The sequence below is a fragment of the Vombatus ursinus genome, unplaced genomic scaffold (assembly GCF_900497805.2).
Source record: "Vombatus ursinus unplaced genomic scaffold, bare-nosed wombat genome assembly UNPS02014786.1, whole genome shotgun sequence".
Lineage (NCBI taxonomy): Eukaryota > Metazoa > Chordata > Mammalia > Diprotodontia > Vombatidae > Vombatus > Vombatus ursinus.
In genome coordinates this window covers 51,102,831-51,129,541 of record NW_020954564.1, presented here as the reverse complement: position 1 = coordinate 51,129,541, position 26,711 = coordinate 51,102,831, and the positions used below count along the sequence as shown (strand labels likewise).

Genomic DNA, 26,711 nt, shown 5'->3' with positions numbered 1-26,711 from the left:
GTAATGAGGGAATAAAAAGAAATTGTTCATTAAATCTCTGTGAGCCAAGGGTTCTTTGAAAGAGAGAGAAAAGTCTTTTTTAAGCAAATAAGAAACCCTAATTCACAAAATATCTATTATTCTTGAAAGATTGAAGAAAGCTGTAGGGTCAAGACAAACCTGGATAAAATATACAGTTTTTACACACCAACATATACACAATTTTTATATTCTTATAAACCCAAACTTCAGTAAATCCCTTAAGATCATTAGAAAAATTGTACCCTAATACATTGGGTTTGTGGTTTTATTAAAGTTTGACTAAATTTTGATGGAAGAACCAGGATTAATGCATGTTTTCTTTGTAGAAACACAATTTTCTTTTTAAAGTTTTAAAGCCACCTCTCTGTGTTTGCTGTTCCATAGTTTCAGAGGATTTCAGATTCTATAGAGAATGATACCAAGGTGCTACTTCAGTTATTAGAAGCTATCAGCACCATGGTCAGGGGTAGCAGCACCACACAAATAGCAACTGGCTTAGGAAAAAAAAAAAAAGCAAAGAATTGACACAGCTGAACTTAATTGAACTGAACTTTCATTTCTTCAACTTACAGAAGAGATATTATCAATGATTTTTAAAAGGGGAGAAGAGCTGCCACTCACTGTGAGTATTCTAATCACATTCATTGATTATGATGAATTTAGGCATTTTGGATTATTTGCAGAGTGAGACTCAGAACCAGTTAAGACTATGGGACTCACAAGGGTGTGGTCCTATCATTTGGATTTACTGAGAAGAAAATTCCCCTACATAGTTATTTCTCTATTTGACTCTTCTGGTATACTAATTGACAAGGAAGCAACAGGGAGAAAGGGAATGTATATGTATATCACTTCCCCAGTTGCCTGGTGCTCTATGTCAATCTTTGGCAATTTTCCTTGGATGGTAAGGGTTTAGATTTTATGTAAGGTTTGATACTGTGATGAGATGGTCTTTCAGAGACAGATTTAAGTACATTTTTTGATATGACACTTATTCTGAGACTCTGCTTCATCACCCTAAGATAGTGTTTTTTAGCCAAGATGAAATGCAAGTGCAGGATATAAAGGTAGAGTGGATCAAGGGATGTCATGCCATGGCAAGCAAAGGACCTAGCCAAGAAAAGTGTCAACATAAACACAGAAAAGAAGCCCAAAGCATATCTAATTAGTTGGAGATGTAGGACCAGAACCCAGGGTTTTTGAGTCATACACACAGTATTAAAAAAAAAACCCACACACATATCAGCCACCCTTGTCCCCATCAACATTATCACAGCATTGTATACTTCAACTCCATCTAGTCCAACTCTGTGTTAAGTAATGTCATATAATCTACCTTGTCCAAACCCCTTCCATCTCAAACCCACAAACACAACCTGTGAGAGCAGCTATAAAGGGTCAAGGATTATGCAGTCTGAACTTACATTGCTCTGTTTTACCTTAAGCCCTAAGATTCTATCACAGAGCCTTTATGCTTGGCATTTAATATTTACTGAGTACCTACGCCATGCTAGTTATGGAGTTTAATGTGTACCTGACATAGCCTCTTCCTCCTATTCTCCTTTTTGTCTTCACATAGAACCACTAATTGATTATCTCATCCAGTCATCAAAAATACTTATGATTAGCTATAGAGTAATAATAATAACTCACAGTTACATAATAATTTAAGACAGCAGTTCTCAAACTTTTTGTTCTCCAAACCCCTTTACACCCTCAAAATTAAATTAATTAAATTAAAATATCTAAAAACTTTTGTTTATGTGGGTTATATCTACTAATATTTACTGTATTAAAAATTAAAATATTTCAGTATTTTTATGGAAATAGTTTTGATCTTGTGAATTCCTTTAAAGAGGAGTCCCTAAACCCATTAGTGGTATTGAAAATGTTTAACAACTGACACTCCAAAATGGCTCTTATTAGAAAGAAGGAAAAAAGAATCTTATCAAACAAATATCTGACTTATTTGCTAGATGAGGAGAGATGCCTAGCAAAGGCAACTAGGCCAGAATATGAACTTGTGTAAAATCTTTTGAAGAAGGATAAGGGGTGCTTATAATCAATGTCATCTTGTAAAACAGAGCAGCAGTGGAGAGTAAAACCTTTTAAAAGGAAATTTGGCAAGATAACCAAGTAAGTAAAGGTCAAGAGAATTATAAGTAGAAGAAAAATGAAAAAGATTTACCGATAAAAAATAATTATAACAAACTTTTCTCAATGAATAACAATGGAATCATCACATTTGTTGAAGATAGTAATTATTTCAATTATTTTTAGTTGACTCTCTAGGGTACAACATCATCATATCAACTGCAAAAGTGATAGTTTTGTTTCTTCTTTACCTATACTTATTCCCTCAACTTCTTTTTCTTATCCTTATTGATAACATTTCTAGAGTTATGTTAAATAGAAGTGGTAACAATTGATATCATTGTTTCTCCTTGATCTTATTGGAAAGGATTCTGGTTTTTCCCCCCATTACATAAAATGCTGACTCTTGGTTTTAGATAGATACTATTTACCATGTTAAGGAAATGTCTATTTATTTCTGTTTTCTAGTGGCTTTTTTTTTTAAGTAAAAATTGGTATTGTATTTTGTCAAAAGCTTTTTTCTACATCTATTTATACAATCATATGGATGTTATTAATATGATCAATTATGTTTATAGTTTTCCTAAAATTAAACCAACACTGCATTTCTGTTATAAATCCAACTTGGTTATAGTGCATAACCTTTGATTTTTTTGCTATAGCCTTTGTACTAATATTTCATTTAAAATTTTTGCATCAATGTTCATTAGAGCTATTGGTTAATAGTTTTCTTTTTGTATTTTGATTCTCCCTGGTTTAGGTATCAAAGCCATATTTGTACCATAGAAGAAATTTGGTAGGATACATATATTATTTTTTTCAGTTTGTTTAATATTGGATTTAACTTTTCTTTGAACTTTTGATAGCATTCACTTGCAAATCCATCTGGCCCTGCTTTTTCTTTTAGAGCTCATTAATGACTTGTTCAATATCTTTTTCTGAGATAGAGATATCTTCAAGTTTTTTTTTCCCTGTTATTTGGGAATATTTTGTGCTTTTGTAAATATTCCTTTATTACACTTAAGTTTTTTATTTTATTGGCATAGAGTTGGGCAAAATGATTTCTAACAATATGTCCTTTTTTGTCTTCATTTGTTGTGAATTCATTTTCTTCATTTTTGATCTTGGTCATTTGGTTTTCCTCTTCTTTTTCATCAAATTAGCTAATGGTTTATTTTTTTTTCTTTTTAGCGAGGCAGTCGGGGTTAAGCGACTTGCTCAAGGTCACACAGCTGATACGTGTCAAGTGTTTCGTCTGAGCCTGGGTGCGAACTGAGGTGCTCCTGACTTCAGGGCAGGTGCTTTATACACTGCGCCACCTAGCCGGTTTATTATTATTTTTTTTTAAAGATAGCTTTGTTAATGGGATTTTTTTTTTTGGCTTTCATTTTTGTTAACTTCTTTGTTAGTTTCTTCTTTGATTTTCAGGATTTCTATTTTGGTGTTTAATTGGGGTTTTAAAATTTGTTGACTTTTTAGGGTTTTTTAATTGCATGCCCAATTAATTGACCTGTTCTTTCTTTTGTTGATGGAAGTGTTTAGAGCTGGAAAATTTCCCCTCACAACTGCTTTGGCTGCATCACAAAATTTTAGTAGTTTGCCATTATTATTCACAAAATTATCTATTGTTTCCATGTTTCGTTCTTTGACTCAGTAAAGTTTCTTTAGCTTAAGGTTAGCTTTTCACTCTTCTTAACTCCTGACCCCAGGGTGCACTCTACTGTACTCACAATAGACTTCCCATTGCCCTCCCCACCTCTCCCCACAATACTGCCTGCTGAATCATTCTGAGGCTGGAGATAAACCAACCTCACCTGCCCTTTCATTTTCTCCTTTGCCTCCTTGTCATTAGCAAACCAGGGGGATGTGCGGGACCCTAAGAAAGAAGTGCTAGCAACCCCCACTCCTTCAAAGTCTCTGACAATGGCCCCGCCCTCCACTGGCTCCTCCCCCTTCAAGTGTTCCCTTAGGGCAAACCTAGGTGGAAGCTCCTCCCTCAAAAACGGACCCCTCAGCTTGGAGGGAGCATCCAAAGAAAATGTCTTTCGGGTCTCAGGACCGGTGAGGGGCGGGGGAGAAAAAAAAAGAGCAGTTCCTATGGAAACAGACTGTGATGGTGGACTTTTGAACGGCAGAGAAGTTGCGCTACTTCCCCTCTTCTCTAACCTAGCCAATGGAGACCAGAGCCTAGATGCTGGGCAGGGATTAAATGTCAGTTCTAGAACCATCAGAACCTTCAGCAAATGAGAACTTCTATTGCCGTTCGAAGCTGGGGAAGAGGGGAGCGAGAAGAAGAGGGGAAACCACTCAGCCCTTAGCATTCTGGGAATTGTAGTCCCTAGGCCTCTCTGCGCAGCTGTGCTGCCCGCTTTCGCCTGGAGATGTGTGCGCATGCTCGCCGCCATGATTGGAAAAGATGATTGTCTCCGAGTCGCGTCTTTGTCAGTCCAGGCCCCGCAGCCGGTGACCAGGTATTTAGTGACCGAGCGTCCGTCCCCGATACCCACTCGCACTCTCGCCCTAATAGGAGCAGGTCCGGGAGGGGAAGAAAACGGCTTGTGCTCCCTGGGCGTGACCGCTTGGGCCCTGGATGTGCGCGGCGGGGCCTGCCCTGGGGGTGCCGGGGACTGTGGCCGAGCCGTGTGGACGTGTGGCCGCTTCCAGCAGCTTTGCTTATCCTGTTTGACCACAGCACCGCGTGCCGCCGGTAGAATGTGAGCTCCTTGAGGGCAGGGACTGTTTCAGCTTTTTTATCGTAGGCACTTAATAAATGCTCTTTGACCGAATGAATGACTGAAACTCACCTTGTGTCCATTTTGTGTATCCAGGGTTTCTGGCCATCTCCGCAGGTCTCGGAGGGCCTGCTGTGCCTGAGGCTGCTGGGTCCCTCCTGCTGACTCCTTCCCGACTCTGCCTAATCGGCCCTGGGTAGCTCCTGGGGCAACAGAGGGAGGATTCATTCCTGGGGAGACAGATCAGAGAGCCCCACAGTGAAGGAAGGTCCAAGCTCTGCAAGAAGGTGAATGTGGAGGAAGATCCCACATCTGACTTGAGATCTTTGACTAGAGCTTTGGGGCAGAAAGGAGCAGGTCCTGGAGCTGCTGGTGCTTTAGCAATTTTCTGATCCACCTGCCTGGTTAGATAGCAATTGGGTGACAGCAGAACACCCAGAAGCCATTGAGAAGTGGCTGACCATGGAAGATCTGACCCAAATGCTTGGGGAGAGAGGTGAGAATTACAGAAGGGGAGGGAAGGTGATAGGTACCCCAGGATGGGAAGAGGAAAACATATCTCAAAAGAAGGTGTCTGAGTGAGGGAATGGGCCAGGTGGGAAGTAATCAACATTTAAGGATTATCCCAACTTTGTTTAACTTTTGTTTTTCCTACTATGCCCCTTTCTGTCATCCCAGTACACACATAGAGGTTCTTATCTTTCCAAGTCCAAAGGCTCTGAACTTGTTTGCTCCCACAGCTATCATCACCTTAATCTCTGGGGTCATGAGGATTCACCTTCCTAGTCTGTCTCAAATAGAGAACAATTCCGTTTCCTTTTAGATCAATTTGCAGTTTTTCCACAAAGAACTTTTACTGAGAACCTAAGAGAAAACACAAGGAAAACTTCACTCTAATACCAAGTTTCTAGTATGCAGTTATCTGAATAATGTTCAAGTCTTTCCCAGAACAGATTCTTTGGTCAGCAGAAGCTATTATGTTTAGCTAGCTCTTGCAGGGCATCTGACCTTGGTTCCTCTTTATCTTAAATCCTGTATGGGGAACCTTGCTACGCATCTCCCCTTTGTAAACTTTAAGTGTTTCCTCTCTACTCCCTCTTGTGTTTCCTCCTTCACTCCAGGGAGGGGCTGAATTTGGTGCATGGATCTCAGGTGATGAGAATTATATATACATGCACACATACACACACATATAAATTGTTTTTATATCACCTACAATTCCCAATATATTCTTTCCCCTTCCTACTCCCAGAGCACCATAAAGAAGAAGAAAAAGGAAGTTCAGGAAAACTGACCACCATATTGAAAAAGTCCGACATACTCAGTGTTCAATACCCTTAGGCCTACACTTTTGCAAAGAAATAGGGAGAAGGTGCGTTCTTTTACCTCTCTTTGGAGGTAAAGTTGGTTATTAGAGACAATATATTTTTAATTAGTTAATGGGTCAGGTTTCATTAGAAAGAGGAGGAACCCATTATATATCAATAATTATATATTATATTAAAGTCATGACCAATGTTGTCAGGTTGATATTACCATTATATGGTATATATTATGCTTTTTAAAGAATACAGAGATCCTTTTCTTTCATTTTTTTTCTTTATGAACTGACCAAACATCAGCAAACATGAACATTTAATACTTCAAAGACACTTTCCCATTGGGTGTTCTTGGATTAGAGAATAGGTAGATCTCTCTGGCCCTGTGGTATGGTGAGCTCAGTGAGTAAGAATGTTGGGAATCTCAATATGGGTCCCCTATGTTATCCTTCAGCCACATCTTTGCTCTGCTTTGTAACATGTCCTCTCAAGCCAAGGTTCTTCCCAACATTCACCATTAGCTGTTCTTGGTGGTAATCTGGTGGAGAAAGTAGAGTAGAGGGGGAAGAGAAGGACTATCCAATCATACCTTCTTTTAAGCCATTTTCTCCGAAAGCTTCTGCCATCCCAGCCAAATATCAAATAGTCAGTACATTTAGCTTTTTACTTCTCAGAAAGTTTTTTCATTAGTTATCTCATTTGGTCCTCCCAAGGACCCTATGAGTCAGATAAGATAGATATTATCATCTTTCCTGTTTTACAAGTTTGGAAACTGAGACTCAGATAGGTCAAGTAAATTACCTGCAATTTCATAATTAGTGGGAGAACCAGGACTTAAATCCAGGTCTTCTGACTTTGGTCCTGTGTTTATTTCAGTAAGTGATATTTCTCCCTGTTTGAAAACCTCATGTTTTATATCTATGAAGCTGGAGATTGTGAATTGGGGGAAAGACACAGCAGAATGTTTTCATGAGCTTCACATTAATAAAAGCTTTCAGAACTACACTTTTATTTGTCTGGCTGTCTTTGAAAGTATACTTTCACTGGGACTGTAGGCATTAGGCCTTTAAACCTTGAAACTATTAGGAACACAAGGATAGACTCTGGGTCCTACATGGCAATGCCTATGGTTCTCTCATTGGGAATGGGGTTAACTCATGGTCTCCCTTGGTTCTCCTTCCTTCATAAGGAATGTGGGGAATCACATCCACCTGGCATGTTAGTCTAGCATGTGGTCTGATGAGTCTGGGAACCACAAAGCAGGAGGGTTTCCCTCATGGCTCCTTTCTCTTCCCCAGCTCTGCTTTCTCAGGACTCTACCTTTCCCCAAGAGGGGAGCATGGAGGAAGAGAGAATTAACTCTGGGCTCCTGACAGCCAAATCCCAGGTGAGTTGGGGTTGCTTCTCTCTTTTGAAATGCCAGCTCAGGTATCAGAGGGTAGATACATTTCCTCTCTCATCCTTTTGTTTTTCTGCCCAAGGACATAAGCTCCAATTCGTCTTTATAGAGGTGTTTTTGGTATTTGAATGTTCTCAATTTGCCTTTCTTGGTGGCCATCTCAGTATTGTTCTCTTTGCTTAGCATCCACTCAACCTATTAAATAGGTGATTCAGAGCTACCATACTATACTATATTCATGAGCCTGTGAATAGAACAAATATGTGGCAGTCTTCACTCTCAAGAAGCTTACTTTCTCTTAGGCTTTTAGTTTTCTTATCTGTAAAAATAAAGGAATTAAACTAGATGATTTTTAAGGCCCATACTATCTTTGAGAGACCAAAGAAGTTTATGTGATTTACCCAGTAGTAGACTGAGGTAGATATTGAACTTGATCTAGAACCTGGGACTTTTGACTCCTTATCTAGTATTCTTTTAACTGGCTGAAGCTCGCTAGAGAAAAAAGACACAAAATAATTATTTTTATTATAAATAAAAATACAAATATATGGGTAAATGTCAAAATAAATGGCATAGACAGTAGATAAAGGAATTCAGATTACAATGGACAAAAGAAGACTTCCTATCAGAGCTGGGATTTGAGCTGGCCCTGAGGTTAGACAGGTTTTTGTGTAATTGGAAAAGACTGGAGAGGGCATTTCCATAAGTGAGGCCATCATGAACAAAGTCCCAGAGGCAGAGTGGGGACCAGTTACACTGGCCTGGCCAAAGTGGAAGGATCATGTTAGAAAGTAGTGGAAGATGGATTGGATATATAGGGTAGAGTTGGATCATGGAGGGCCTTGAATGCCAGCAACCTGAGGAATTTAGAATTAGATCACTTGATATGAGACAGGGAAGTGAAGTGGTAAGTGAATGGTTGACTGTAACAAAGAAAGGAAAGATAACACAAGGGTTTATATGATGGGAGGCTCTATTGATAGTAAATATGGAGATGATTGTATGGCAGTTTTAGACCATTTCTCTGAAACTGCAACAAGTCTAAATGTCAGAACTCTTGCAGGTTTTTCTCTGAGGAGTACTCCATTTATTAGGAGTGTGGTAGCAGAGCAGTCTTTCCTATCCATTTTCCTAGAAGCTAGCTGTTTACACATTCTGAACAAGAAAACAAAATAATAGCGATGACAACCCAGAGGAAGTTGAATACCCGATATAAGCTTTTATGTCTATATTGTCCACGGGGAAACAGATAATTTTAATAGTTTAATTAAATAATAGTTTAATTAATAGTTTAATTAAAAATAGTTTAAGATTCCATAGGTCAACTTTCACATATATGTGACACCACTTTAATCAGTCTTTTCAGGTATCCAGTTTATGGGGACTTTGGGAGAAAAGAGGTTGCAAAACTCACATTTTCATGAAGTAAGCTAGTGAATCTTAACTGCTGTGTTCTGGCAATTAGTTCGTATTCAGTTCTAGTAGAAAAGCACCGAACTTGGAGTCAGAAGACCTTGACACATACTATCTGTTGGGCCATGGGCAAGTCATATAACTTTCCGAATTTGTAAGTTTCTTCTCTGTTAAATGGAGATAATAAATAACACATACACTGTTTACCTCAGAGGACTGTTGTGGGAAAAGTGTTATGTAAGCCTTGTAAAGCACAATGTACATGTGGAACTATTAATATAATTATTATTACATTCATCAATATTAAATTCAGTTCAGTAGACTACTATTCAGTTCAACAGGTGTCTACTGTCTTCAATGTTAGGTCTATAGACATAAAATGGCACTCAAGCTTAAATAACTTCCAGTGTTATGCCTAGGGAAAGTAAAGGATGATGTACATAGCTAATTATAATACAAGATAGAGTGAGATGAGTGCAGAGGAGAGATCCAAAATAGCCTAGGAAAATTTGAGGAGATGGAGAACACTTTCATTTGGCTGGAAGAAGCTTGCTTCATGAAGGAGGGGGCTACTGAACTAAGCCTTTGAATTAAGATAAGGATTTTGAAAGACAGAGATGAGGGAGAGAGTACCTTCTAGGCATGGGGAACAGCCTACACTGATATATGGAGGTAAATGAAGGCTTAAAAATGAGGAAGTGAGATTGGGGAAACTTAACAGTCTAGTTTGGAATGCAGCAAGGGGAATAATGTGAAATAAAGCTGAACAAGTCAGAGCCAGATTGTGGAGGGCTTTAAATACTAGATCAAGGACTTGATTTTTATCTAAGAGCCAGTAGGGAGCCACTGATAATTTTTGAATAGGAGAGTGACGCCACCAACACCCACTACCACCACCACTATCATAGTTTAGAACAAGTGCCAAAAGTAAGAATTTTATTGTCATTTATCTAGGTTTCTTGTTTGGGTCATAGAACTCAAAGGCCAAATAATCAAGTATTATAATGTGACACATTATTGTAAATGCATATCTGATTTACAGCTAGAGCCCTGTGCAAGCATTAACATTAACATAGTACTTTAATGTTGGCAAAGCATTTTATATACATTATCTCATTGAGCCTCAACTACCTTGTAAAATAGGTAAGAGTATTATCACCCCACTTTTATAAATGGGGAAACTGAGACTCAAAAGTATATGACTTGCCCACGACCTCTAACACAACTAGTGTTAGTGATGAGATTTGAGTCTCAAGTCTTCCTGACTATAGGTGCAGCACTCTTCTAAAGCATGTTGCCCACTCCACTGTATGAAGCTGACATGCCCACATCTGTGCCTTAGGACAATTAACTTTGACTGCTTTGTGAAATGTGGTTTGGAGAGGGGAAAAACTCAAGGCAGAGAGACCAGTTTTGGTGCTTTTAAAATCATCTGGGCAAGAGAAGCTGAGGATCTGAACTAGAATATTGGCAGTGTGAGTGAAGGGAGATGGATAGGGGAGATGGGGAGGTAAAATTTCTAAGATTTGGCAATGAATTGGATGTAGGAGCTGACATGGAAAGAAAAGGCAAAGATGACTTTTGTACACAAACACACATACATACGTATATACATACATATACATCCACACAAATATGTCTATAGGCCTAGCATAGTATTTGAGACAACAAAAAGAGAGGACAGCTTATATGCATATGTAGACATGTGTGTATGCATGTATATGTTATATATAGTGCATATTGTACATACACAGGCATAAATGTATGACTGTCTCTATGTATATATATATATATACAGACAGTCTGTACTTTCCTACTTTTTGTTAAGTTGTGATTTTGGAAATGACTTTGTAAAATGATCACTATAAAGTAGATAATAATAGTCCTGTAAGTGTAGTGTTAAAATTAGGAATTCTATTGCTGACCCAGAACTCAGAATCATCAGACATTAGAATTGGAAGGGACCTCAGACATCACCTAGTCCATAACCATCATTTTATAGATAAGGAAACTGAGGCCAAAAGAGATGAAGTGATAAGGCCACGTGTTAATGGCAGAGCTTATTCCTTACAATCCTGTGAAATAGTGTATTATTATTCCCATTTTATAAATGAGGAAACTGAGGCTTAGAGAGGAAACTTGTCCATAGCTAGGATATGTCAGTTAGATGAACCCAGCTCCCCACCAGGCGCTGGCATTTGCCTGCCACAATCTGACTCTAATCTGCCTTTCCACATTTATGTTATTCTTCACATACTTTGTGTTCCTGCCAAACTAGCCAAGAACTGTTCCTAGAAGCATTCTATTTCCTGTCTCTGTACCTTTGCAAGGCTGTCTTCCACTTATGTAATGCACTCCTTCCTACCTCTGCCTTTTAGCATCTTTAGCTTCAGTCCCCAGCTCAGGGGCCAACTCTTATGCAAACCACGTCTCCTTTTTTTGCTAACCACATCTACTTTCCCCTTCACTGTGCACCCTTCTCTCCCAGTTAATGTTCTCTCCTTCACTACATTACCTTGTATTTACTTAATTGTGTACTGTTGGATTCCACAGATAGAATGTAACCTTCTTGAGGGCAGAGGTGTGTGTGTGTGTGTGTGTGTGTGCGCGCGCACGCGCGTGCATGCGCATGCACCTGGATGTATCTATCCCCAGTGCCTCACATAGTACTTTGCACATAGTGGATGCTTAATAAATATTTGTTAAATGGTCACATGATTTTAAAAATCCACATTATCAATCCAAATCTTTTGGCCATTTTTATAAATTACAGTGAATTTCAGCTTTATTTTGTTATCCTTGGCTTAGAATTTGGAACTAGAACAAACATTAGATCATTTAGTCCAAACCACTTACATTTCAAAGACTAAAATTGAGACTCATGGGGGGAACATGACTTGTTCTGGGTTCCATGGCTAGTTCAGGGGAGAGTCAAGGTTAAAACCAAGATCATCAGACTTCTAGTGTAGCATTCTTTACTCTATGCTACAGCCATCTGATTGTTGGAAAGAATGGTCCTTTCTTTCCTTCAATTCAAATGACAAAATTAATTGTGAATAATAAGTAACCTTGAATTGTAGTTGCTGGTATCCAGAAGCCATGGAAACTTGTGACAATAGTGTCTAGGATTTTTTTTTAATTGTTCAGAAATTATGGTATATTTGTACTGACTTACAGGAAAATCCTTTTTTAAAAAATCATTTTAAGTCCTCTAGATGATAGGAGAACTCATCTTCCTGAGTTCAAATCTGGCCTTAGACACTTACTAGCTTGTGACCTTGGGCAAGTCACTTAACCCTATTGTAAAATTAGTTGGAAAAGGAAATAGCAAACCACTCCAAGATCTTTGCCAAGAAAACCCTAAATGGGGTCACGAAGAGTTAGACATGACTGAAAATGACTGCACAATAACAAACAACAACAGATTGTAAACTCTTGGAAGGTTGGAGCCATGCTTTTTGTGTCATCCTCATCAGCTAACATAATATTTTCCACTGAGTATATGATCAACAATAGAATTATAAGATTTTAAAGATGTAAGAGACCTAAAATCTAAAGTAGTACTTGTTGAATAAATAAAATTATGGGATGTCACTTTAATTTTTTTTTTAATTTTGGGGGGGCTAGGCAATGGAGTTAAGTGACTTGCCCAGGGTCACACAGCTAGTAAGTGTCAAGTGTCTGGATTTGAACTCAGGTCCTTCTGACTCCAGGGCCGGTGCTCTATCCACTGTGCCACCTAACTGCCCCCCTGGGATGTCACTTTAAAAAAAAAAATTAAATTGTGAACTCTCATAATGGTGTTCCAAGGATGAATCTTTAAAAAGGTACATATTTCAACCCCCGTATACCAAAAATCTGAACTTTCAACCTATCTATTTTATTCTTAAAGCCAGACTAAAAAGTTGAGAAAAATTTCAAATTCTTGGGCCATCTTGTGTTGTACAAAATTTCATTTTTGAGACAAAAGACAGAGACTTATATTTCATGCATAAAAATTTGTTTTTGCTTGAAAATTCCCCAACTTTTCTGTCTCTAAGTATTGGGGATTTCTGTTAGAACTATTAATATTCAAGTCCATTTTTAAAAAAACCTTTTAAAACTATTTTTCTGTTTCTTCTGAGTTCATTGAAAACGTGCACTTATCTTAGTGGAGATGGACATCCTCACATATCTCTGGATTTAGAATCATAGGTCTTTTTTTGTTGTATTTAAAAAACTTTTAAAATGCATATCTATTACATGTAAGATCATAACAAGATTCCTTGAGAGATACATCCAGTGATAATTTTGTGTAGTAATTCTCTCAATCTCAATATTGAGACAAAAAAATAGGATAATATGTGCCTATAACTATCATGGAGGATCTCCTCCATAAAACTCATAGGGAAGACAGATCCCTTACAGATTGGTTGGGTACTTTTGTTTGTTTGCTGACTGAAGCAAGCTCTGAAACACTTTAGGCTCTCTTCAGAGAAATGCTTGTCCACTCATAAGATCTTAACTAATAATACACCATTCTTGATGAAGAATGCATATAGCCCAGATTATATATGAATGGACAGCCCTTTCAGTTATTGTATCAGCATGTATATTTTGCACAAGTACTATAAATAGACATGAAGTTGGCAGACAAAATTGAACATGAATAGGAGAACTAGATAAGTTGCACTTAGGAAATTAAACAAAGCTTTCAAAAACCTTAAGATGCTTACCAGCATATCTTTTCAATGCCAGTATTTTCCCAATGATGCTACATGACTATGAATCATTAAATACTATCATCTTCAAACAATCAAATTTGTGGGTGACCCAAAGGAAAATAGAGAAATGTAGGGTCACCTTAAATAGCTGTATCATTTTGCTAATGACTGCATGCAAGATATTGCGTAAGAGACAAAATGCTCATGAAAGAAGGCAAAAGGCTGGTCATGTAGTAAGAGCAAGGGAAAACAGATAAATGGACCAAATGTTGTGCTAGAATCCGTGAAATAACAGAAGACCCAAAGGAACTCCTCTAGTTCATTGGGTAGATCTTCACATGAATGATTTATGACAGGACATATACCTATACTGTATAGATTGGGAAGGCATATTTAGGTTGCATATTGTACTAGAAAAAGGGGCATCAACATCAACACTTATTACAAATCCATCAGAGTTTCAAAACATTAGATTAAATAAATCAGGTTATGTTCAGTAAAACATTGCCTCTCATGTTCTCCTTATAGACAGGATGGAGGGATGTGGGCTCTGAGATGTAGTCTAGGTAATTAATAGCTCAGATAGATTTGAATTTGGTCAAATGATCCGAATTGGTCAATGTCATCTTGGAAGTAGGTGTTGAGTTGAGTGTCCTAGGGATCTATTCTTGGCCCTATGCTGTTCAATGTTTTTATCAATTGCTTATCTAACTAGGCATAGAAGGTGTATCTGTAATAAATAATTGAAAAGTTGAATAAAAACTGATTGTTCTCTCGTGTCATGTGTGTGCTCACATTCTTAACAAAAGATGTATGATCCTTAATGGCAAAAACCATGTTTCATACTTTTAAAATACTACTTACATAGTAAAAAACAAACAATTTTTGAGTTGATTTGGAATGCTTAGCATCCTATGTGTTTATAGAATCTCAGAGTTTGAAGGGACATCTAAGGTCATCTAAGACAAACCCTCTCTGAAACATTAAACTTCTATTCACCATCCCTCCCAGGTAGGCATCTCACTTTTTCTAGAAGACCTACAGTGATGAGGAACCCACTTCTCCTCATAAGCCCATTCTACTTTTGGGCAGCTCTAATTATTAGGAAGTTTTTCCTTATATTGAGAAGAAATCCACCCATTGATCCTACTTATGACCTTCTAGGACAAGTAGAGTGAATCCAATATGTCATCCACGTGAAAACCCTTGAGATACTCCCATGCTACTGGTCAACAAGCATTTACTAGATGTTAGAGATACAGTCACAAAAATAAGTCCCTGTTCTCAAGGAGCTTATATTCTAACAGGATACAACATTCACAAATAAGTGAATACAGAATATATAGAAAATAAATATATAGTGATAGAGGAGTACTAACAATTAGGGGAATTAGGAAAGGCCTTTTCAATGAGGTGGCACTTGAACTGAGCTTGGAACGGAGCTGGAGTTTCCAAGAAGTAGAGATGAGGAGACAGTATTCTAGGCACATGGGACTGCTTGTGTAAAGTCACAGAGGTAGGATATGGAGCATCATGTAGGGACAAGAGCAAGTAGGCCAGTGTGACTGGAGCATAAAGTGTGTGAAGAGAAGTAGCGTATAATCAACCTGTAAAATAGGCTGGAGACTTTATTCTAAAGGATACAAACTGAAAAGTATTTTATTCTAAAGGATAAACCAGTGAAGTTTCTCTGTTAGAGAAGTTGACATGGTTACACCTGTGCTTTATGAATGTCAATTTGGCAACTGGGTGGAGATGAATTGCAGAGGAGAGAGACTGGTTGTAGGGACTCCCACTAAGATTCTATTGCAGCAATTCAGGCAGCAGGGGATAAAGGCCTGAACTAGGGTAGTTGTGGTGAAAAGAGAAGTGAATATGAGAGATGTTGAGAAGATTAAATTGATAATAACTTGATAACTGATTGATATTAAACATTCCCATATCCTTCTACAGATCCTGATTCCCTTCCCCTGAATGCACTCCACTACATTAATATCTTCCAGAATGTTACACCTGGATCTGAATACAACACTCCCGATGTATATTACCAGAACAGAGTACAGTGAGACCATTACCACCTTTGTTCTGTGCCCTACACCACCATTAATGCAGACAAAATTTGCATTAGCATTTTTGATTTCCTATGTTGTACTGTTGACTCATACTTGACTTGCAGTCCAATAAAATCCCTAGGTCTTTTTTAAGATGAATTTTATCAGGCCATATTCTCATCATTGTACATATAGTTGATTTTTGAAAGAATATTATTCATCCCTGTTTGGCCCATTTGTTTAACCCATCAAAATCTCTCAAATCCCTATTTTTACTTGTAACATATTAGTTCCCAGCTTCATGTCATCTGCAAATATGATAAACATTCCATTTCTGTCTTCATTGAAGTTATTGGTAAAAATAATGTTGAACAGAACAGATCCAAGAACGTGTACTGCAGTAGTTCCCTGGAGATTTCCTTCCAGCTTGATATCAACTCATTAACTACTACTTTTAGGGTCCAAATTCAGCTAGTTTTGAATACACCTAACTGTACTATCATCTAATCTGCATCTTTCCATCTTGTCTTCAGTGATATAATGAAAGACTGAGAAAGGCCTTGCTGAAATTGAGGTATATGCTATCCTTATGGTACTCACTCAATCTACCAGTCTAATAACCCTATTTAAAAAAAAGAAATTAACTTAGCATAAAATGATTTGGATTTTATTAATTCATGTTGGATTATATATCCTTACTAAGACTACTTCCTATAAAGCCTGCCCTCATCTTCTAATGCTCCCAACATTACCCAAAGCCACATTGCTGATGGTTCTAGGTTTAGCAGGAATGTCTTTGGAATTTCAGGAGTCATTGACGTTCAAGGATGTGGCTGTGGACTTCACCCCGGAAGAATGGGGGCAGCTGTACCCTGCTCAGAGGGACCTGTACAGGGAAGTAATGCTGGAAAACTATAGGAACCTGGTCTCATTGGGTAAGGGTGGCTTCCCTGTATGATTCAGAACCTGCCCTTTGGAGTATCTTTGTTTCCTCAATTGTTAAATGCTATGGGGCCTCTGAAATGTTAGCAGAGTTTGGGCTTGGAATTCAGGGTTCAGAGAAACAGGGTGTCCTGGCTCCCTCTTTCCAAGTGAAAGGGCTATACTTCATAGCATTAGAAATGGGCAGCTTCAATGTGCTGCTCATTATGCTGCACCTTTCTCACCCTTCAGAGGTCTTGAAGAGCAAGTCACTGAGACTAAATTCTAGGATTGTTCTTTGTCCCTAGCACAAACACCCAAGTCCTTTGTCTTTACCCATGAGCAGGGCATCAAGTTTCCAAACCACATTTGATCTCCCAGTTGGAGCAAAGAAAAGAACCTTGGATGATGGAGAGAAAAATCCCAAGAGGGAACTTCCCAGGTGAGTGATGAGAGCGAGGCAAATAGGAATTACTGTAAGTAAAAGTCATGATGGGATGAGATTTGGGGAACGTGGGTGACCCTCCGCAAAAATCCCAATACCTGTAGAGTAGACTGGGGCCATTTGACAAAAGCTACTTTGGATACCCTGATTTCACCTTGCTGTATCATAGAAGAGACTTAGATATCATCTAATATCCTACTTTACACAGACTTTTTCTCCTATAACATCCCTGAAAGATAGCTAGCTATCCAGCCTCTACTTGGACATTTCCAGTGGCAACAAGATAGCTTGTTCTATTTTGGGTCAACTCTAATATTTAGAAAGATCTTCCTTATATTGAGTGAATTTCCTTGAATGAACTTCCTGATTTCCTACAACTTCCACTAAATGGTCCTACTTCTGGCCTTTGTAGTAAAGTAGAATAATCCTACTCATTCTTCTGCATACCAGCCCTTCAAACATTTGAAGTCAGTTCCCATATATCTCCTAAATTTTCTCTATGCTCCAATCTCAGAAGAAGAGTTGTCCTTGTTAAATAAAGCTTAACTCCCCCTCAAACTCAGGATTTTGTCCATTATAGCATCTTCTCAGTGCTAGATCCTATAATTCTCTTTGTAACATCATTAGTCTTTTTCTTTTCGTAGACTCTCTATATTTTTATTCTTCAAATTTGTTATCAATACTTACTACCTCAATTTCCATTTTGATTTTCAATTATAGTATTTTAATACTTACAGAGCACTTAACCCCTATAATCTGGTGTCTATTCTCCCTCCATTGCTATCCTTATTTGTATCCACCAGACCCCACACACATATCCCATACTTTCCTAATGGCCTTTTTTTTTTTTTTAGGCAATTAGGGTTAAGTGACTTGTCCAGGGTCACACAGCTAGTAAGTGTCAAGTGTTTGGTCTGAGGCCAGATTTAAACTAGGTCCTCGTGCTTTCAGGGCCGGTGCTCTATCCACTGTACCACCTAGCTACCCCTGTAATGGCCTTTTCTTAGTCTCCATCTTCTTCACCTTCATTGTATCTGATAGTGATGACTTATATTTGATATTGATTCTTGAATTTCCTCCATTAGCTTATATGATGCTCTACTGTGTTGCTCTTTTTCACTGACTTTTCTTCCTCCCTCTTCCCCTTTATTATAGGACTTGGTATCTTTAGCTCTCTATTTCTCCTTTTCTGTAGTAAGTCCCTTGGAAAACTTAATCATTGTGATTATTGTAGCTGTTCTTTTTATGCTTATGACTCTCAAATCTATACTTCAAACTTAGATGTATTACATATGTACTAGTTACATTTTCACCTGCCTCTATGATAATCTATTTGAATATCCCACTGTTCACTTCAAACTCAACATATTTCAAATTGAATTTACCCTATTTTATCCGAAATACCTTATCAGATCCTGCATTTTTGCCAGTAGTAGTACTACTACTTTCCTAATCTTGAAATGGTATAGTCATATTAAATAATCCATCTCCTTCATGTCCAATCTATCATCAAGTCTTGTTCTTTTAAAATCTCTTAAGACTCAGCCCTTATTCTCCGTCATTCCAGGCCAGGTCTACATTACCTTACATCTGGATTTGTGGTGTGATGGAAAGAACACTGAATCTGAAGTCAGAAGATCTAAGTTTATATCCTAGGAGACCCTGGGCAATTTACTTCCCTCCTAAGGGTTTCAGTTTTTCAATGCAAAAAATGAGAGGGTTAAATTTTTTAGTTCTCTTCTATTTCTAAGTTGTTTGAGTCCATGGTTAATGTTAATTGTACCTGGCCATCGTAATGGTAGACTCTTTCTCCCCTATAATCCATTTTGTATGCGATTGTCAAATTAATCTACCGATGACCAATACATTGAAGCTGTTCACTGTTGACTCTACAAAGAACAGACATTTCTGAGAAGCAATATGATAGAATGGATAGGATACTGGACTAGGAGTCAGAAAGACCTGGATTCAAATCCCATCTTCAAACATTTGTTAGCTGTGTGATCTGGGTATTTACCAGATAAGGGATTTCCCTTAACTTTTCTGTTCCCCAATTTCTTCAACTGTAAAATGCAGGAGTTGTACTCAGTGGCCCCTGAGGTCCATTCTAGCTCTAAATCTATGATTCTATGAACTTCCAGAAAAGGGAGGAAAAAATACCTTGTCTCTGCATCCTAAAGAAATTAGAAATATTGGACAGCATTCTTACCTGAGAACCTCTAGGGCCCCATGGTTTTTTAATCTTTAAAGAGACAGACCCTCAAATGGACAAGATTAATATGAGAAAGTCATTACCCTGTCAAGATGCTGCTCAGAGTTTGGTGACTACTGATTGCCTCCTAAATCACATCTAAATCTTCCTACCTCTATTTCTCAACCCATAGATTCTGCTTCCTGTTTTTTATAGGGGATGCCCTTTCTCTAACTGTGACTTTGAATATATTCTGCTCTGTCGTAAACACCCTCCACTTTTCTTTTTGTCTACTAAATCATAAGCACAAAGCCTTTAATGTCCACTGAAGTTCCTCTCCTCCAGGAAACCTTCCTTGATTACTACATGTTATGTTGATCTTCCTTTTTTTTGAAATTCTAAAACACATATAATCTTTGCCACATAGATCTACCATTTATTTATATGGACTTTTATTTTCAATGTTTTACATGTGTTAAGGCTTCTTATTTAGCTAGTAAGGTATTTGGAAGGAATGACCTTTATCTCACCCTTCCCCTTTATCTCTAGTATTGCTTAAATGGTAAATGCTTAGTAAACAATTGAGTGGTTGGTTACTATGGAGCCACTAGGATCCCAGAGCTGTTGACCACTGGAGTCCTGTGACCTCTGATACAGGTGGACCTGAGATAATTGGGAAAGGGTCACATAGAGTTATAAGAAATACAGCTGTTGATGTCCTTATGATACAAAGTCATCCTTGCTGTGCCTTTAGGCATAGGCCATATACTTCAGGCAGCTTGCAGTACTGTAGCCCAGTGCATAAGATTTTCCCAGGGAAATACAGATACAAGGAAAGCTATGCAAGTCACCAGACTGCCTAGAGCTATGCTCTGCCATGAAGAGGTCTCATCCAGTTTTTTTGCTTACGCTCTTTACAAAATAACTCTACAGTTGGTTTTTGGTGTTTTTTTTAAAGACCAATTTGGGAACACCAGACCAGAGGACTAGTTTCTCCTTTCTTGTGTATGCTACCTTCAGGCATTTTCAGAGAGAGAAATAGACTCGTGATAGGCAGGTTAGTATAATAGATAGCATATTGGATTTGTCAGGAATACCTGGGGTTGAATCTCACCCTTGTTATACAATAGCTGTTTGGCCAAGGCTAAGTGCCTTAACCTTTCTGAGCTTCAGTTTCCTCATGTATAAAATGAGGATAATAATATCTATGGTGCATACCTCACAGGATTGTTGAGAGGCTGCAACACTATAATATGTAAAGTGCATGACAAATTTTAAAGTGTTATATAAATGTCAGTTATGATGATGATGATGATGATGATGATGAGAGTGCTGTTGGGAGCTTCTGCTGCCTTCCTATTCCCACAGCTCCACTGCCCTGCCTCCTTGATTGTGATAACATCACAAGGAAATGATTTTTCTATTCATTCATTCATTCATTCACTCAAAAGCATTTGTTGAATATCTATGGAGAAAGATGCAAAAGTAAGTGATGTATTTACCTGCACACAAGACCTTAGAATGTGGTTGGAAAAACAAAGTAGACCCCACATGAAATATTACATATTTGAACATAAAACATATGAGTAACCATGCAAGATAACATGGATAAAGTAGGTAATAATATAGACATACTTTAGGAATAAAATTTTAAAAGTATTGATTGTGGCCCTACTGTGTACAAAGCTCATACTTTAATATGTGTAGGCTCTGTATAGGAGATATAAAAAAAATAAATATGCCGTGAATCTTACAGTTTAATAGTGGGGATAAGACACTTATATTTTTTTTAAAAAAACCTAATATTAGGTATAAATCCCATGAAAGAAGAATGGCAGTATGGGCCAAATGGCTTTGGAGTCTTTTTTTAAAATTAGTTTATTTTTAGTTTTCAACATTCATTTCCATAAGCTTTTGAGTTTTAAATTTTCTCCCCTTCTCTTCTGACCTCCCTTCCAAAGACAGTGTGCAATCTGATATAGGCTCTATATATACATTCCTATTAAACATATTTTCACATTAGTCAGAAGAATTAGAACCAATAGGAGGAACCACAAGAAAGAAGAAAACAAAACAAAACAGAAGAGAAAGAAAAAACAGGAGCAAATAGTATGCTTCGATCTGCATTCCAACTCCATAGTTCTTTCTCTAGATGTGGATAGCATTTTCCATCATGAGACTTTTGGAGATGCCTTAGATCCTTGTATTGCTGAGAAGAGCTAAGTCTATTAAAGTTAGTCATTGCACAATATGGCTGTAACTGTGTACAACGTTCTCCTGGTTCTGCTCACTTCCCTCAGCATCAGTCCATACAAGTCTTTCCAGGTTTTTCTAAAGTCCACTTGCTCATCATTTCTTATAGCACAATAGTATTCCATTACATTCATATACCACAACTTGTTCAGGCATTCCAAATTGATGGGCATCACCTCAATTTCCAATTCTTTGCCACCACAGAAAGAGCTGCTATAAATATTTTTGAACATATGGGTCCTTTTCCCATTTTTATGATCTCTTTGGGATATAGCCCTACAAGTTCTATTGCTGGGTCAAAGGGTATGCACATTTTCATAGCCTTTTAGGCATAGTTCCAAATTGCTTTCCAAAATGGTTGGATCAGTTCACAACTCCACCAACAATGCATTAATGTTCTAACTTTCCCACATCTTCTCCAACATTTACCATTTTCCTGTTTTGTCATGTTAACCAATCTGATAGGTGTGATGTGGTACTTCAGAGTTGTTTTGATTTGCATTTCTCTAATCAATAGTGATTTAGAGCATTTTTTCATATGACTATAGATGGCTTTAGTTTCTTCACCTGAAAACTGCCTGGTCATATCCTTTGACCATTTATCAATTGGGGAATGACTTGTATTCTTATAAATTTGACTCAGTTCTCTATATATTTTAGAAATGATGCTCTTATCAGAGACACTGGTTGTAAAAATTCTTTCCCAGTTTTCTGCTTCCCTCCTAATCTTGGTTGCATTGACTTTGTTTGTGCAAAAACTTTTCAATTTAATATAATCAAAATTATCCATTTTGCATTTCATAATATTCTTTATCTCTTGTTTGGTCATAAATTCTTCTGTTTTCCATAAATCTGACCTATTCCTTGCTCTTCTAGTTTGCATATAGTATCAGCCTTTATATCTAAATTGTGAACCCATTTTGACTTTATTTTCGTATATGGTGTAACATTTTGGTCTATGCCTAGTTTCTGCCATATTCTTCTTTGGAGTCTTTTTTTTAAAGAAGTGGAACATAACTGGTCCCTGGAGAATGTTTAGGATTTGATACCAAAGAGGTTTTTGATATGTATTGAACAACATGATCAAGGCTTGAAATTTTGAATGAGTATGGCATATGTGGGAGACAGGAGCTTGGGTGGACTAAAGTGGAAGGTACTTGTTAGGCAGAAGTAGAATACAAGTTTGAATAGATAAGACCATGCCAAATTGTGGTGATATCTGATCAACTGGCTAAAGATCACAGACTTTTATCCTATGGGGATAGGGGAGGCATTGGAATATTTTTCAACAAAAGAGTAACATTGTCATATTAAGGGTGTGGAGGCAACTTTAGAGTGGCAGAGAGGCTGATACTCTCGTGAAAGTGATTGATAATAGCTGCAGCCTTACTGTATTAGAGCACTGATGGTCAGATAGGTACCAGAATTAGGAGATGCTTGGGCAGGAGCTCAGTACTAGGAATACAAGGTTTAAGGCCTCTGTACTTGACATAGAGCATGTAAAGGTCTGGGAACCAGAAAGTTAAAGTAGTGACTAGGAATTCTGTTATCAGTAAAAGCAGGTCTTGATCATCAAACAAGATGAGGATTTGTAATCTAGGAAATATAGGAGAGTAAGACAAGAAATAAGCTCCAGTGATTAGAATGTAGAAATGATCCTAATCTGGAGTAATTGATGGTTTTTCTTCTTGTTCTTTTTTACTTCATGTTGAATATAGGTTCCTGAGTTTCTGCAGGTGGGTTTCAAGAAGTGATTGTAGCTAGATGATAATACGAAACTGCAGAATTCCTCTGATCATGATACCTAAGGGTGTAGAAGACCTGGGCTTCAGGAGTATTCTTAAAGACATGAAATTATTGTCAGTGAGACATTTCTTTGGTAGTAATGCACCAGATGGATTAAGAAATTAAAAGAAGATTGTAGGAAGATAGATTAGTTAATACAATTTTTATTATTAGTTATTACAATAATTCAGCCATGAGATGATAAAGACCAATGTACTATTACCAGACTATATCCCCTAGTCCTAACTCATTCCTACATTTTCTCCACTTGGCCTTTTTCCCAATTACCCTTCCTGCCATCCATTATGTTTTTTTGTTTTTGTTTTGTTTTGTTTTGTTTTGGCAAGGCAGGTGGGGTTAAGTGACTTGCCCAGGATCACACAGCTAGTAATTGTCAAGTGTCTGGTCTGAGACCAGATTTGAACTCAGGTCCTTCTGACTCCAGGGCCAGTGCTATATCCACTGCACCACTTAGCTGCCCTATCCATTATGTTTTGATAAACTATTTGTTCTCTGTGTCTTCAACTCTCATGCTAGAATAGCTCTCCTAATCATTTGTGTCACTTCCTCACTGTTTACTCTATTTTCTGTTCTTCCCAGATTGGAAGGCCATATTTGAGAGTTTTCAAAGCCATACATGCCTTCAGTTCCTCAGTTCTGTACATAGCATGCTATAGCAGTTTTCCTGCTCTTAGCACAAGAGACATTTTCATGTTTTATTTCTTACAGACTGGGAAACTAGACCTGAAACCAAGAAATCAACTCCAAAGGAGGATGTTGCTGATAAAGAATTATCCCAGGAGGTGATAATGAAAAGACTCCCAAGGGATGGTCTCTGCTGTTCTACATTTGGAGAGGCCTTGGAATGTGATGGCCAGTTAGGGAAGCAGCAAAGAATCAAGGAGAGAATGTTAAAACAAATGTCAGTCACCCACAAGAAGAACTTGAGTGGTAAGAACCATTCTGAATGTAATGAACTTGGAATAAGCCTTAGTTTGAGATCAATATTTGTTACCCAACCGAGAAGTTCTATAGGAAGGAGATGCAGTAAATGTAATACATGTGGAAAGGTCTTCAAACATAATTTAGACCTAGTTAAGCATCAGCAAATCTGTGCAGGGAAGAAACCCTATGAATGTGATGACTGTGGAAAAACCTTCAGTCAGATTTCATACCTTACCCAACATCGGAGAATTCATACTGGAGAGAAACCCTATGAATGTAGTGAATGTGAGAAAGCCTTTAGCCAGATTTCGTATCTTACCCAACATCGGAGAATCCATACTGGAGAAAAACCCTATGAGTGTAATGAATGTGGGAAAACTTTCAGCCAGCGTACACACCTTACTTGGCATCAGAGAATTCATACTGGTGAGAAACCTTATAAATGTAATGAATGTGGGAAGGCCTTCAGCATCACTTCATCACTTAATAAACATTGGAGAATTCATACTGGAGAAAAACCCTATGAATGTATTGAATGTGGAAAAGCCTTTAGCCGAAGTACAGCTCTTACTCAACATCAGAGAATTCATACTGGAGAGAAACCCTGTCATTGTAGTGAATGTGGAAAAGCCTTTAGCAGAAGAACAGCCCTTACTCAACATCAGAGAGTTCATTCAGGAGAGAAACCCTATCATTGTAATGAATGTGGAAAAGCCTTCAGGCAGCACAGAGCCCTTACTCAACATCAAAGAATTCATACAGGAGAGAAACCTTATCAATGTAGTGAATGTGGAAAAGCCTTCAGCAACCGGTCATCCCTTATTCAACATCAGAGAGTACACAGTGGAGAGAAACCCTATGAATGTAATGAATGTGGGAAAGCCTTTAGTTGGAGGACACACCTTACTCAGCATCTAAGAATTCATACAGGAGAGAAACCTTATCAGTGTAATGAATGTGGGAAAGCTTTCAGTGACAGATCATCTCTTACTCAACACCAGAGAATTCATACAGGAGAGAAACCCTATCAATGTAATGAATGTGGGAGAGCTTTTAGCCGTAATTCATCTCTTACTAAACATCAGAGAATTCATATTGGAGAAGACCCCTATGAATTAAATTAATTTAGGAAGTTATTAATTAATTCATACTGGAAAGGAACCCTATGTATGAGGGAGACCTTTCTTGTACAAACTGAGACCTCAGTGGACATTACTGCAAAGTCTCTGAAGAATAACACTGAAAATGAAGTGGATTTAGAGAAATTTCTTTCAGACTCATAAATATCCTTGAATTATAGAATTATATAATTTGAGTAGAAAGGGACATTAGAGATCATTTAGTCCAACTCATTCCTAAGCAGAAATGTCTCTAAATCATCTCTGCCAAGTGGTCACCCAGCCTCAGTTTGAAGGTTCCCAGTGTGGAGAAAATTCACTACCCCTCCCCCCAAGACATCATTCTACTTTTGAACAGTTTCAATTGTTAGAAACTTTTCCCTTAAATCAAACTGAAATCTGCTTTTCCCCCATATTTCTAACTTTCATATGTTGTCTTCTGCCATTACAATGTAAGCTCCTTGAGGGTAGGGCTGGTTTTTTTTTTTTTTGCTTTTAGTTTTACCCCCAGTGCTTAGCACAGTGCCTGGCACATAGTAAGCACTTAATAAATGCTTTATCTATCTCCTCTGTCATTTCATTTGTTGTTCTTAATTTTGTCTTCCAGTTGAAGACAGCTATCACATCTTTTCTAGTCTTCTCCACTTCATTTGGCTGTTTCTTATATGACAGGCTCTCTAGCTTCCCTCACCATCCTGGTGTTCCACCTCTGGGCAAACTCTGTCTTGCAAATATCCTTACTAAAATGTGGTTCCTAGAAGAGAACATCATCCTCCAAATGTAGTCTAAGTAGACCAAGGATAAGTTAATATGCAGCAGTTTGTGCCAGCCATGAGTTTGTTTGTAGTGCTATTTTCTTCTTTATTTTTTTCTCTCCTACTATATCTGCTGGTTCCTCTCAGAATTCCTATCACAAAGTCTGAATGTAAAGTGTGCTGGTCTCAGTTTTCAGATGACATCTAGTTGTTTTCCAGGTTTTCTAAATATGTATATAAGTGTGGATACATACATATGTATATATACACATACATACATATTTTTAAAAGCTTATATAGGTGTACACATATTTACATACATAAACTTTTTAAAATAAAGAAAATAATGTAAAAATCTTTTAGAGCAATTGAACTAAAACAATGCAAACAGCAGGTTACATTATTAGAGCTGAAGTTGAAATAATAAATGTTGAATTTAATTTTCCAATTGAAATGATTTCACATTCCTTACCAAGGGACTGATGCCTGATTTGCCTTTACATAAAAAAGATAACACATAACACTATATTTATTCCATTTTGAAGGAGCTTTTTGTAATTCATGTA

At 37.8% G+C, this 26,711-nt stretch overlaps 1 protein-coding gene across 1 annotated transcript; it reads left to right on the top strand.

Moving 5' to 3' along the window:
* Nucleotides 1-4,495: 4,495 nt before the first annotated feature.
* LOC114046914 (zinc finger protein OZF-like) lies at nt 4,496-25,862 on the top strand. The gene is made up of 6 exons (XM_027867535.1): nt 4,496-4,586; nt 4,944-5,343; nt 7,465-7,553; nt 16,541-16,667; nt 17,000-17,095; nt 24,057-25,862. The coding sequence occupies exons 2-6, from the start codon at nt 5,310-5,312 to the stop codon at nt 25,394-25,396; spliced, it is 1,686 nt and encodes a 561-aa protein (XP_027723336.1). The 5' UTR covers nt 4,496-4,586; nt 4,944-5,309; the 3' UTR covers nt 25,397-25,862.
* The last annotated feature ends 849 nt before the right edge of the window (nt 25,863-26,711 follow it).

Excerpts from the sequence above, each read along its gene's own strand:
- LOC114046914 (XM_027867535.1), top strand. The coding sequence starts at position 5,310 with ATGGAAGATCTGACCCAAATGCTTGGGGAGAGAG. Across the intron at positions 7,554-16,540 it reads TCCTGACAGCCAAATCCCAG|GAGTCATTGACGTTCAAGGA; the intron begins GTGAGTTGGGGT and ends TTGGAATTTCAG. Across the intron at positions 16,668-16,999 it reads TAGGAACCTGGTCTCATTGG|GGCATCAAGTTTCCAAACCA; the intron begins GTAAGGGTGGCT and ends ACCCATGAGCAG.